The following is a 13,693-nucleotide window of genomic DNA, read 5'->3' on the forward strand; positions in this document are numbered from 1 at the left end:
GGGAACCCGTGCACATGCGCAGATACTGTATGTGACTATGTGAGAGAATGTATTGCATCTCGCTCATTTCAATATCTGCGGTGCTGCTCATGGCAACGTTGTTTTGCTGAGTACCTTTTAAGGTGGCTTTTGGTCTTGCATGTTCAATAATAGTGGCCTCTCTCAGCAGAAGCTAGACCCATCACTTCTTAACTGCATGAAATATAGTTGAGGAAATCGATGCCTTTGCAGTCTGAATGGAGAATGTTTTATGTACGAATAGGCCCACGGGACATACGAGTGTTTAGCCATATGTATATATTCCCTTTGGAGGATAAGATGAAACGACTCAATATCGCCATCAGCCGGCCTTTGTGCTAGTCAAATACCTGATCTATGGTTCACACTAACCCAGTGACAAGGGCAGAATAAAGGCAATATTTAAAACTAGCCAGACAAATGTAGTCTGGCACAGTCTCCATTACGAGCAATTTGGCTCTGTGTCTTTGACGTCTCAGACTTGGGTGCGAATCAAATGGCTCCAGGGTGAGCGTCCACGGGTGGTAGAATATCGTCTTTTTGAATGCCAGACTCCTGGTAATTGCAACCTAGATGTCATCACGTCTGACAAACTCTTCGGCGCTACTCAGGAATTCAGAGCCAGGGCATCGGCATGGGGCAGAAGATTGCCATCTCAGATTGTGACACATTCAATTCCATCAGTGGCGATGCCACTGTTCAAACCTCTGTCAATAACCTTATTTTCCCCATACATTTTCTTCCCAATCTTGCCGGGATGAGTCATTGAAACGAATTTCACATGCGGCTGGTTTTTGCATTCCACAAATTACAGTTATGATTTTGTTGTCATGGATGAGTTCATCTCACAAGCTTATCAAATGAATACAGATACATTGAGTCACCACGGGCCCGTTCAAGTTGTGTATGTGAATGCTGCTGACTATGTACTGGTAACTGCCAAAATAAAGAAAACACCAACATAAAGTGTCTAAATGGGGCGTTGGGTCACCATGAGCTGCCAGAACGTGCCTTGGCATAGCTTCTACAACTGTCTAGAACTCTAGATGTGACACCATTCTTCCACAAGGAATTCCATGTATTGTTGATGGTGGTTGAAAACGTTGTTTCGGCGCCGCTCAAGATTCTCCCTACTCAAATAACATTTTATTGGTCACATACACGTGGTTAGCAGAAGTTATTGCAAGTGTAGCAAAATGCTTGTGCTTCTAGTTCCAACAGTGCTGAAATATCTAACATGTAATCTAACACAACAACTACCTAATACACACACATCTAAGTAAAGGAATGGAATAAGAATATATACATATAAATATATGGATGAGCAATGACAGCAACAGCAAAATGGCAATGACATTGTCAAAATTAAATAGATGGTATAAAATACAGTATATACATATGAGATGAGTAATGCAAGATATGTAAACATTATTATCTGGGTCCCAGCTCTGATGCACCTGTACTGACCTCACCTTCTGGATGGTAGCGGAGTGAACAGGCAGTGGCTCGGATGGTTGTTGTCCTTGATGATCTTTTTGGCCTTCCTGTGAAATTGGGTGCTGTAGGTGTCCTGGAAGGCAGGTAGTTTGCCCCGGTGATACGCTGTGCAGACCGCACCACCCTCTGGAGAGCCTTGCGGTTGTGAGCGGTTCAGTTGCCGTACCAGGTGGTGATACAGCCCGACAGCATGCTCTCAATTGTGCATCTGTAAAGGTTTGTGAGGGTTTTAGGTGACAAGCCACATTTCTTCAGCCTCCTGAGGTGTGCATCCTGGAGACAGAATGCACCTGAGCTCAATTTCGAGTCTCATAGCAAATGGTCTGAATACTTATGTAAATAAGGTATCTATGTTTTATTTTTAACAAGTGCGCAAACATTTCTAAAAACTTGTCATTGTGGGGTATTGTTTGTAGGTTGAGGATATTTTATTTCATCCATTTAAGAATAAGGCTATCGTAACAAAATGTGGAAAAAGTCTAGGGGTCTGAATACTTTCCGAATGCATTGTATGAAGTCTTGCAGAGTGGAAATGCAGTGTTGCACCTTCTTCACCACACTGTCTGTGTGGGTGGACCATTTCAGTTTGTCCGTGATGTGTACGCCTACATACGCCTCGTGTCTGAGGCGTTGAATTGCGACTACACTTTTTCTCTATACTGACATTTCACTTGTTTGATTGCCTTGCGGAGAGAATAACTACACTGTTTGTATTTGGCCATATTCCCAGTCACCTTTCCATGGTTAAATGCGGTGGTTCGTGCTTTCAGTTTTTATTATGGCGAGGTGTGTGTTGATAGTTCAATTGGGTTGAGATCTGGTGACTGAGACACACACACTCTTTAAACTCCCTATGCTCCTTTGAGGCCCCTCTTTCAAGGTCAGCGAGAACTCTTCTAGCCGTGGTATCCAAAATAATGGAAACTGGGGATTTTTGCATTGTATGATGGAAAAGGGGGACCTTATTTGGTTTGGAGCCCAGCCATTCTTCATTACTTTCACATTTAGTCGCTATGTATTATTAGCGTTGACATCTGTAATCTCCCAACAGTCCCTGGGGTTTCAAGGATGGCGTGAACACACTGCATTTCCACTCTGCAAGACTCACAAACATACAGTATTTTGACTAGCAGACAATAGAGGTGAAATAAGGGAAGCGGTATAATATCCCGACGTGCTGTAACCATTCTCAGTGTAACTCCTCTATAGCCTCATGCAGCGTGAACAAAAAGTGGGGGGGTTGACAAGAAAACAAAAGTTTTAATTAGCAGTCGCTTTGCAACACAACAAAGGCTTTAAAGAATAATGGTCTATGTCGAACTTTGTGTCTGTACAGCAGAAACCTTGATTTGTTTAGGTATAAAAGGAATAGGTTTGAAGTTGATTCAGCTCTCTAGTACTCTCTCCGTTGTACATCTCTCGAAATGTGTGGTAACCAAAATGATATAATGTGAGGGAAGGTTTGGTTTTGCATTTGATAGAAACATGTTTGTAATCACTGTGCTGTGTCCACAATAATGACCATGGCCTCAGATGACCTGTGGTACAATATCCATGATTATGCATTTGTAAAATATGCTGTATTTATTACAGTTACAGCCTCAAAGTGTGACCAAGAATTTCCCACCACAGTACTTTCGAAGCCAGGAATAGATCATGCTTACGTAGACAGTATAATCAGTGTTTACCTAGTACTCTCTATCACAAGTAAGACAATCCACAGAGAGGTCAGAGATTAACCCCACAACACCCTTCACAGCTGCCTTACACTTCACTTTTCACCGAATCATGTCACGAAACAGCCAAAATAAAAACCTGTGACCTACTTAGTTCAAACTTTGTTTCTTTGCCTGCTTTTCAGTTCAGGGACTTCTTGACCTAAGCTACTCCTGACAGGATATTAAAATGGGTTTATTAAACAACAAATAAGAAGCAACAAGGGACACAGTGTAGCACACCTCTGAGAATCAAAGTCTGAAATACAAGTGTCCCCATGAGATTTCCCCAGTGGATATGTCCCCCTGAAATATAATAGGGAAGTGCAAAGGGTAATGTCCTACTCCGTTTCAAAACGCTGATCTTTATAGATTTGAAATAAAAACTTAGATGGACGAAGAGACAAAAGTGAAGTTGGCAGTTTCTTGCAGGTTCTTGAGCCTAGCTTTTTGATCGAGTCGATAGAAAATATGTCTCTTTCTGCAGGCTTGCCCACTTGACCTGTCTTCGCTGCCTTTATCCAAACCCTCTCCTCTAAATGTATCTCTTAACCATTTAAGATGTATGTTCGCCATGAAAAGCAACACATGCAGCAAAGTGTGGCATGTTGTGTGATCTGAAGTAAAGATGTTATTGTTCAGGTGCTTAAATTTGTGTCAATTGGCTGGATTCCAAACCGAAAACTTCCTACATTCTCCCTGCCCTTGTTGACTTGCCGTCATCACGTTGGATTGACTGCATACATTAAGCAATGTTATTGAATCGCATATATGCTTTCATCTATATGGTCTCCTCAAATGTGCTCGGTCGAGTTACTGCACTGTATAAAGGGCAGAGGTAGGACATTTTTTGGTTTGGAACAAATTCTTCATTACTTTCACATTTAGTCACTAAGTCCAATTAGTTTTGACATCTAATGTCCCAACAGTCCCTGGGTTTTTGAGGATAGTGTGAACAAACTGTATTTCCACTCTATTTTGACCAGCATACAATAGAGGTGAGCTAAGGGAAGTGTACTGTAACCCTTCTGAGTGTAATTACTCGATATGCCCTCATGCAGCGTGAACAAGAGGTGGGGGGGGGTTGACAAGAACACAAAACATCATTTTAATTAGCAGTACTGTAGCTTTGCAGAACAACAAAGGCTCAAATAAGTATTGTCTACGTCAAACTTTGTCTGTAGAGCAGAAACCTTTTTGTTTAGGTACACAGCTCTCTAGTACTTACTCTCTTGTACAATCTCTTGTACAATTTATCTAATGTGTGGGAAGGTTTGGTTTTGCATTTGCATGTGCCACACAGCTGATCGAATGCCTGCTGGTGTTGATGTGATTTGCCTCTCGACAAGTCGAGGCAGCCCTTAAAGTCTGAGGGTGCCACCTACCAGCCTTTTTTATGTAGTTGGCCCTCACCCACAAACATCAATACAGCAGCTGTGGCCCACACAATTACCAACCTTCGCTGTCTCCCTCAGATTTGATACAGTTTTGCATGCATGGGTGAGTTCTATAAATGTTGTAAGTGACCGGTTGTGGCCAATTTATATTTTGTTTGTGCCAACTTAGTTGTGTTCGCATCAAGTTCATTCAGTTTATGACACGTTCATTTAGTTTGTCAAGTTCATTTTATTTCTATCCAATTTCTTATTGTTTTGGGGGTATTGCACCACATTGCCACCGTAGCAATGACCGGTGCTACCTCAGTATTCATAACGATAAAATAACACTGTGGATTTCCAAACAAATCAATTCTAAGAGCTTTAACGAGCAAGTTATTGTGTTTCATTTGAAAACAGCATAACATTTTGTAAAAGCAGAATGTGTCTTAATTCAGGAGGGGATTGTCTCTGTAGATATTACTAAGAAGCTTGATCTTGCGAGTTTAGATAACATTAGCAACTCAGCTTGGCACATCTTAGATAGTTAACTTAATAATTAGTAGAATTAGTAGAAGCTCACATTTTGCTTGTTGTACTTCTTTGTAAACAAACACACCCGACTGGCTTAAACCGCTGTTTTGGGAAATGAGAGGTGGCGAGTACCGGTAAGCTTCATATTGAAAAAGATAAATGACTTAAATGTAAAAAATGTAAACATTTACATAAAAAGTAGCTACAAATATTCACATTTTCAAGTTAACGGTTTTGACAGTATTGAAAAACCTTCCTGTGGATTTTTCCAAATACCAAATACCTAGGGTATATACGGTATACCGCCAAAGCCTAGTCTATCCTATATCTGAGATTAATAAACTCAGCAAAAAAAGAAACGTCCCTTTTTCAGGACCCTGTCTATCAAAGATAATTCGTAAAAATCCAAATAACTTCACAGATCTTCATTGTAAAGGGTTTAAACAAGGTTTCCCATGCTGGTTCAATGAACCATAAACAACTCATGAACATGCACCTGTGGAACGGTCGTTAAGACACTAACAGCTTACAGACGGTAGGCAATTAAGGTCAGTTATGAAAACTTAGGGCACTAAAGAGGCCTTTGTACTGACTCTGAAAAACACCAAAAGAAAGATGCCCAGGGTCCCTGCTCATCTGCGTGAACGTGCCTTAGGCATGCTGCAAGGAGGCATGAGGAATGCAGATGTGGTCCGGGCAATAAATTGCAATGTCTGTACTGTGAGAGACCCAAGACAGCGCTACAGGGAGACAGGATGGACAGCTGATCGTCCTCGCAGTGGCAGAGGGTAGGTAACAACATCTCCACCCTGCTGATCCTCAACACTGGGACAGCTGATCGTCCTCGTTGGCTGAGGGTAGGTAACAACATCTCCACCCTGCTGATCCTCAACACTGGGGCCCCACAAGGGTGCGTTCTGAGCCCTCTCCTGTACTCCCTGTTCACCCACGACTGCGTGGCCATGCACACCTCCAACTCAATCATCAAGTTTGCGGCCTACAGTGGTAGGCTTGATTACAAACGACGACGAGACGGCCTACAGAGAGGAGGTGAGGGACCTCGGAGTGTGGTGTCAGGAAAATAAATGATAAATAAATGATTGTGGACTTCAGGAAACAGCCGAGGGAGCACCCCCCTATCCACATTGATGGGACAGTAGTGGTGAGGGTAGTAAGTTTTAAGTTCCTCGGCGTACACATCACGGACAAACTGAATTGGTCCACCCACACAGACAGCGTCGTGAAGAAGGCCCAGCAGCGCCTCTTCAATCTCAGCAGGCCGAAGAAATTCGGCTTGTCACCAAAAGCCCTCACAAACTTCTACAGATGCACCGCCTGGTACGGCAACTGCTCCGCCCACAGTCGTAAGGCTCTCCAGAGGGTAGTGAGGTCTGTACAACGCATCACCGGGGTCAAACTACCTGCCCTCCAGGACACCTACACCACCCGATGTCACAGGAAGGCCATAAAGATCATCAAGGACAACAACCACCCGAGCCACTGCCTGTTCACCCCGCTATCATCCAGAAGGTGAGGTCCGTACAGGTGCATCAAAGCAGGGACCGAGAGACTGAAAAACAGCTTCTATCTCAAGGCCATCAGACTGTTAAACAGCCACCACTAACATTGAGTGGCTGCTGCCGACACACTGACTCAACTCCAGCCACTGTAATAATGGGAATTGATGGACATTTATGTAAAATATATCAATAGCCACTTTAAATAATGCTACTTAATATAATGTTTACATACCCTACATTACTCATCTCATATGTATATGTATACACTGTACTCTATATCATCTACTGCATCTTTATATAATACATGTATCACTAGCCACTTTAAACTATGCCACTTGTTTACATACCCTACATTACTCATCTCATATATATATACTGTACTCGAAACCATCTACTGCATCTTGCCTATGCCGTTCTGTACCATCACTCATTCATATCTTTATGTACATATTATTTATCCCTTTACACTTGTGTGTATAAGGTAGTAGTTTTGGAATTGTTAGGTTAGATTACTAGTTGGTTATTACTGTATTGTCGGAACTAGAAGCACAAGCATTTCGCTACACTCGCATTAACATCTGCTTACCATGTGTATGTGACAAATACATTTATTTTGATTTGTAACAACACCTGCACAGGATCGCTACATCACACCTGCGGGACAGGTACAGGAGTTACACCAGGAATGCACAATCCTTCCATCAGTGCTCAGACATTCCACAATAGGCTGAACTGAGTGTTGTAGGCCTGTTGTAAGGCAGGTCCTCACCAGACATCATCGGCAACAATGTCGCCTATGGGCACAAACCCACCGTTGCTGGACCAGACAGGACTGGCAAAACGTGCTCTTAACTGACGAGTCGCGGTTTTGTCTCACCAGGGGTGATGGTCGGATTCGCGTTACACATAGGCCTGTACTTTGGAGCGGGATCGATTTGGAGGTGGAGGGTCCGTCATGGTCTGGGACAGTGTGTCACAGCATGATCGGACTGAGCTTGTTGTCATTGCAGGCAATCTCAATACTGTGCTTTACAGGGAAGACATTCTCCTCCCTCATGTGGTATCCTTCCTGCAGGCTCACCCTGACATGACCCTCCAGCATGGCAATGCCACCAGCCATACTACTCGTTCTTTGCGTGCTTTCCTGCAAGGAATGTCAGTGTTCTGCCAGCGAAGAGCCCGGATCTCAATCCCATTGAGCATGTCTAGGACCTGTTGGATCGGAGGGTGAGGGCTAGGGCCATTCCCCCCAGAAATGTCCGGGAACTTGCAGGTGCCTTGGTGGAAGAGTGGGGTAACATCTCACAGCAGGAATTGGCAAATCTGGTGCAGTCCATGAGGAGGAAATGCACTGCAGTACTTAATGCAGTTGGTGGCCACACCAGATACTGACTGTTACTTTTGATTTTGACCCCCCCATATTCCATTTCTATTAGTCACATGTCTGTGGAACTTGTTCAGATTATGCCTTTTGTTGAATCTTATGCTCTTACAAATATTTACACATGTTCAGTTTGCTGAAAATAAACACAGTTGACAGTGAGAGGACGTTTCATTTTTTTGCTGAGATATATATATATTCACACACACAAAAAGGATCAGGAACTTATGAATATATTTTTTACACATACTGTATTTAACCCCTTTTTTAGGCACTAAACTACTTCCATTCACTTGTTTAACTGGTGTAAATGTCTGACTTCAACTGGCTACCTTCGGACTAGTCTTGTAAAACAATCAACATGTACAGTTGAAGTCAGACATTTACATACACTTAGGTTGGAGTCATTAAAACTCATTTTTCAACCACTCCACAAATTTCTTGTTAACAAACTATAGTTTTGGCAAGTCAGTTTGGCCATCTACTTTAAATTAGTTTAAATGTATTTGGCTAAGATGTATGTAAACTTCCGACTTCAACTCTACGTGTTCGTGAGTCATCTTTCCGTAGAGGCGTCATTAGTGTGTAGCCCGAGCTGTTCGGATGCTATACATTCAAAAGTTGGCAGATTGGCGGCACCGACTTCAGACGAGTCCTGTAACGCTTGTGGGGATCGTAGAACACCATCGCATTCATCATCTTTCGGGCGCTTTTTTTACGTGATTTCTGCGAGGCGTGCCGACGTCAACTCTAGGGGTTAAAGGCGTATGGCATCTTGACCTGGGAATCCATTCATGTCCTTTAGATTACGAAATGAGACACAAGCAATATTATTTACAATTTCAGAATGATATTTTGTATGTGTAAATAAAATATTGATATTCTAGTTCTGTCTTGTTTTACAGAGACGAGATAAAAGTTGAATTGTATGCTGCTGCTCATTGTTTACAGACGAGAATGAAAGGAAACAGTTATTCATGTCAAGCTCTTTTTAAAAGGTGTCCTTGGTGGATATCTAAACAGAAATTGAGCACGGTTTTTCTAGCTTGTAAGAAACAAAAGTTAGATTGCATTGACAATAGCTCCAGAGGTTAGGCCTTTGTGATAATATAATTTTACAGATTTCCATTGCGCTGACAAGGGCACATGTATAGCTCTGGACTTGAGGAAGACGCCCTCTGCACATTTGATAAATCAAATTTTATTTGTCACATACACATGGTTAGCAGATGTTAATGCGAGTGTAGCGAAATGCTTGTGCTTCTAGTTCCGACAATGCAGTGATAACCAACAAGTAATCTAACTAACAATTCCAAAACTACTGTCTTATACACAGTGTAAGGGGATAAAGAATATGTACATAAAGATATATGAATGAGTGATGGTACAGAGCAGCATACAGTAGATGGTATCGAGTACAGTATATACATATGAGATGAGTATGTAGACAAAGTAAACAAAGTGGCATAGTTAAAGTGGCTAGTGATACATGTATTACATAAGGATGCAGTCGATGATGTAGAGTACAGTATATACGTATGCATATGAGATTAATAATGTAGGGTAAGTAACATTATATAAGGTAGCATTGTTTAAAATGGCTAGTGATATATTTACATCATTTCCCATCAATTCCCATTATTAAAGTGGCTGGAGTTGGGTCGGTGTCAATGACAGTGTGTTGGCAGCAGCCACTCAATGTTAGTGGTGGCTGTTTAACAGTCTGATGGCCTTGAGATAGAAGCTGTTTTTCAGTCTCTCGGTCCCAGCTTTGATGCACCTGTACTGACCTCGCCTTCTGGATGATAGCGGGGTGAACAGGCAGTGGTTCGGGTGGTTGATGTCCTTGATGATCTTTATGGCCTTCCTGTAACATCGGGTGGTGTAGGTGTCCTGGAGGGCAGGTAGTTTGCCCCGGTGATGCATTGTGCAGACCTCACTACCCTCTGGAGAGCCTTACGGTTGAGGGCGGAGCAGTTGCCGTACCAGGCGGTGATACAGCCCGCCAGGATGCTCTCGATTGTGCATCTGTAGAAGTTTGTGAGTGCTTTTGGTGACAAGCCAAATTTCTTCAGCCTCTTGAGGTTGAAGAGGCGCTGCTGCGCCTTCTTCACAACGCTGTCAGTGTGAGTGGACCAATTCAGTTTGTCTGTGATGTGTATGCCGAGGAACTTAAAACTTGCTACCCTCTCCACTACTGTTCCATCGATGTGGATAGGGGGTGTTCCCTCTGCTGTTTCCTGAAGTCCACAATCATCTCCTTAGTTTTGTTGACGTTGAGTGTGAGGTTATTTTCCTGACACCACACTCCGAGGGCCCTCACCTCCTCCCTGTAGGCCGTCTCGTCGTTGTTGGTAATCAAGCCTACCACTGTTGTGTCGTCCGCAAACTTGATGATTGAGTTGGAGGCGTGCGTGGCCACGCAGTCGTGGGTGAACAGGGAGTACAGGAGAGGGCTCAGAACGCACCCTTGTGGGGCCCCGTGTTGAGGATCAGCGGGGAGGAGATGTTGTTGCCTACCCTCACCACCTGGGGGCGGCCCGTCAGGAAGTCCAGTACCCAGTTGCACAGGGCGGGGTCGAGACCCAGGGTCTCGAGCTTGATGACGAGCTTGGAGGGTACTATGGTGTTGAATGCCGAGCTGTAGTCGATGAACAGCATTCTCACATAGGTATTCCTCTTGTCCAGGTGGGTTAGGGCAGTGTGCAGTGTGGTTGAGATTGCATCGTCTGTGGACCTATTTGGGCGGTAAGCAAATTGGAGTGGGTCTAGGGTGTCAGGTAGGGTGGATGTGATATGGTCCTTGACTAGTCTCTCAAAGCACTTCATGATGACGGAAGTGAGTGCTACGGGCGGTAGTCGTTTAGCTCAGTTACCTTAGCTTTCTTGGGAACAGGAACAATGGTGGCCCTCTTGAAGCATGTGGGAACAGCAGACTGGTATAGGGAATGATTGAATATGTCCGTAAACACACCGGCCAGCTGGTCTGCGCATGCTCTGAGGGTGCGGCTGGGGATGCCGTCTGGGCCTGCAGCCTTGCGAGGGTTAACACGTTTAAATGTCTTACTCACCTCGGCTGCAGTGAAGGAGAGACCGCATGTTTTCATTGCAGGCCGTGTCAGTGGCACTGTATTGTCCTCAAAGCGGGCAAAAAAGTTATTTAGTCTGCCTGGGAGCAAGACATCCTGGTCCGTGACTGGGCTGGGTTTCTTCTTGTAGTCCGTGATTGACTGTAGACCCTGCCCACATGCCTCTTGTGTCTGAGCCATTGAATTGAGATTCCACTTTGTCTCTGTACTGACGCTTAGCTTGTTTAATAGCCTTGCGGAGGGAATAGCTGCATTGTTTATATTCGGACATGTTACCAGACACCTTGCCCTGATTAAAAGCAGTGGTTCGCGCTTTCAGTTTCACGCGAATGCTGCCATCAATTCACGGTTTCTGGTTAGGGAATGTTTCTATGCTTCTGTGTCTATGCTCCTGTTTCCAGGAAGTACCCGCGACTTGCTCTGTAGAGAAATCGTGCAGAGAATTCGTGCAGAGAAATCGTCCTTCCGAGTCAGAGGCTATGTTGCAGGACTGCTTTGCTAGCGCTGACTGGAATATGATTCGGGACTCCAGAGATAGCATCGACTAGCTAACCACCTCCGTCTTGGGCTTCATCAGGAAATGCATCGCCAACATTGTCACCCTACAAGCCCTGTATTAACCCAGGGATTGAACACCACCCTCCTACTACAATTATCATTGATTAGATTTATTACACCACTGTCCATTGATTTCTATTAACATTTATCATGGTACTGGTCACACTTACTCCTGTTCACATGTGTATATTTTACCATTAGTATGTATATAATCCTACTACCAGTCACCTTTCAGACACTTTTTTTACCAGGTGAATTGACTGGAACACATTCTCATTTACAGCAACGACCTGGGGAATAGTTATAGGGATGAATGAGCCAATTGTAAACAGGAAATGATTAGGTGACAGTGTTAGGGCCAGATTGAGAATTTAGCCAGGACACTGGGGTTAACACCCCCTACTCTTACATTAAGTGCCATGGGATTTTTAGTGACCACAGAGAGTCAGGACAGCCATATAATGTTCCACTCAAAAGACGGCACCCTACACAGGGCAATGTCCCCAATCGCTGCCCTGGTGATTTGGGAAATGGTGCCTCCTACTAGCCCTCGAACACCACTTCCTGCAGCATCTGGTCTCCCATCCAGTGACCAACCCTGCTTCGCTTCAGAAGCAAGCCAACAGTGGGGAGCAGGGTGGTATGCTGCTGTTTACATATATATCCTACTACCAGTCACTTTTTATCTATTAACCCAACTCAACCACTCCAGTACCCCTGCACATTGAATGGCACTGGCACTGATCTGTATATACTTTTTGCAGTTTTTTTAGTCTTAAACGTTTTATTATATTTTATCACTGCAATGTAAGAATTTCATTGTACTGTTTTACACGTAACAAATAAACTTTAAAACTTGAAAGGCTAGGGCGGTCTTTTTTTAAGCAGTACAAAATATTGCTTTTTTCATGTCTTGCAGCATGGGGTTGGCCATGTCAGAGGCAAATTAAGAATGCCTTGTGCGTCTGAATCAAATGGAATGATATTCTCTTTTCCTTGCAGGAGTGCCCTAGTGGTGTGGTCAACGAAGACACCTTCAAAGACATCTACTCCCAGTTCTTTCCACAGGGAGGTATGTTGACACATCTGGTGAGAATTGTTCATTTGGATGTGGACAAAATGTGTTCGGCCAAAGGTGTCCTTTTTCTTTTGATTATACGGTGGAATTGGGTCATTGGAATTGGTATGACTGGAAAGACAGGGGTTTGGGTTCTTGGAAATAAGCACCTGAGCACCTGAACCTTCTGTGGCACATCAATATTCAGTTATTTCAGCTCACAAAGCCCAAAGGTAAAGTCATGTTCTTCTACTTCGAAGTTCTCCCATTTTCTAATTCACACATGTTTTTTTAAGGCACTATATCTCACCCAAATATAAATAAAACATGTTTATAAGACACTGGCGGATGTGTCCCCCAAATCACTTTTATATGACGTGTCCTTGGCTAAATATAGCTCAAAATATATGACTCTGGAGGTCTCTAGCATTACAGCAAGAGAGACAAACGCCAGGGATATGGGAAGACGTGTCTACCTCTGCAAAACACACATCTTCATTTCTTTCCCAATGATAAAGTACAGGAGCCTATAGTACGTTAAAAACCTATAAAAAAATATAACTTTTCTATTTAAACTGTTTGTATATGAAAGTGCTGGATTGCAGCCAAAGTCACACAGATACGTTCTCCTCAACCAGCACATGAAGCAATATTGTCTTCATACTGTAGGTAATAGATCTGCAGTATGTGTCTTATTGTCCACTGTACAATGATGGATTTCCTTTTAAGAAGCAATGTTACATTGTAATGTCGTTATATCGCTTGTTCTTTTGTGCTCCGTTTATTTGTTACACAGACTGGGGCAGTCTTTCCTGCTAGTCCCCCTGGGTTCCTTGCGTTTGATGGAATGTCTTCTGCATTAGCCCATACAGCTCAACGAAAGAAACTCAGGCCATTTTTATTTTTATCTCTCATCTTTACAGCAAACACACACGCTGTCAGTCAGCC

At 43.4% G+C, this 13,693-nt stretch overlaps 1 protein-coding gene across 4 annotated transcripts in view; it reads left to right on the plus strand.

Moving 5' to 3' along the window:
* Positions 1-13,693, plus strand: part of kcnip4a (potassium voltage-gated channel interacting protein 4a) — a 250,518-nt gene that overhangs the window by 228,398 nt on the left and 8,427 nt on the right. For all 4 annotated transcript variants that reach the window (XM_035753145.2, XM_035753144.2, XM_035753146.2 and 1 more), the window contains exon 3: positions 12,691-12,760. In XM_035753145.2, the coding sequence (XP_035609038.1) occupies positions 12,691-12,760 (70 nt within the window). The remainder of the gene's footprint in view (positions 1-12,690; positions 12,761-13,693) is intronic.

The sequence above is a fragment of the Oncorhynchus keta genome, chromosome 35, assembly GCF_023373465.1.
Source record: "Oncorhynchus keta strain PuntledgeMale-10-30-2019 chromosome 35, Oket_V2, whole genome shotgun sequence".
Lineage (NCBI taxonomy): Eukaryota > Metazoa > Chordata > Actinopteri > Salmoniformes > Salmonidae > Oncorhynchus > Oncorhynchus keta.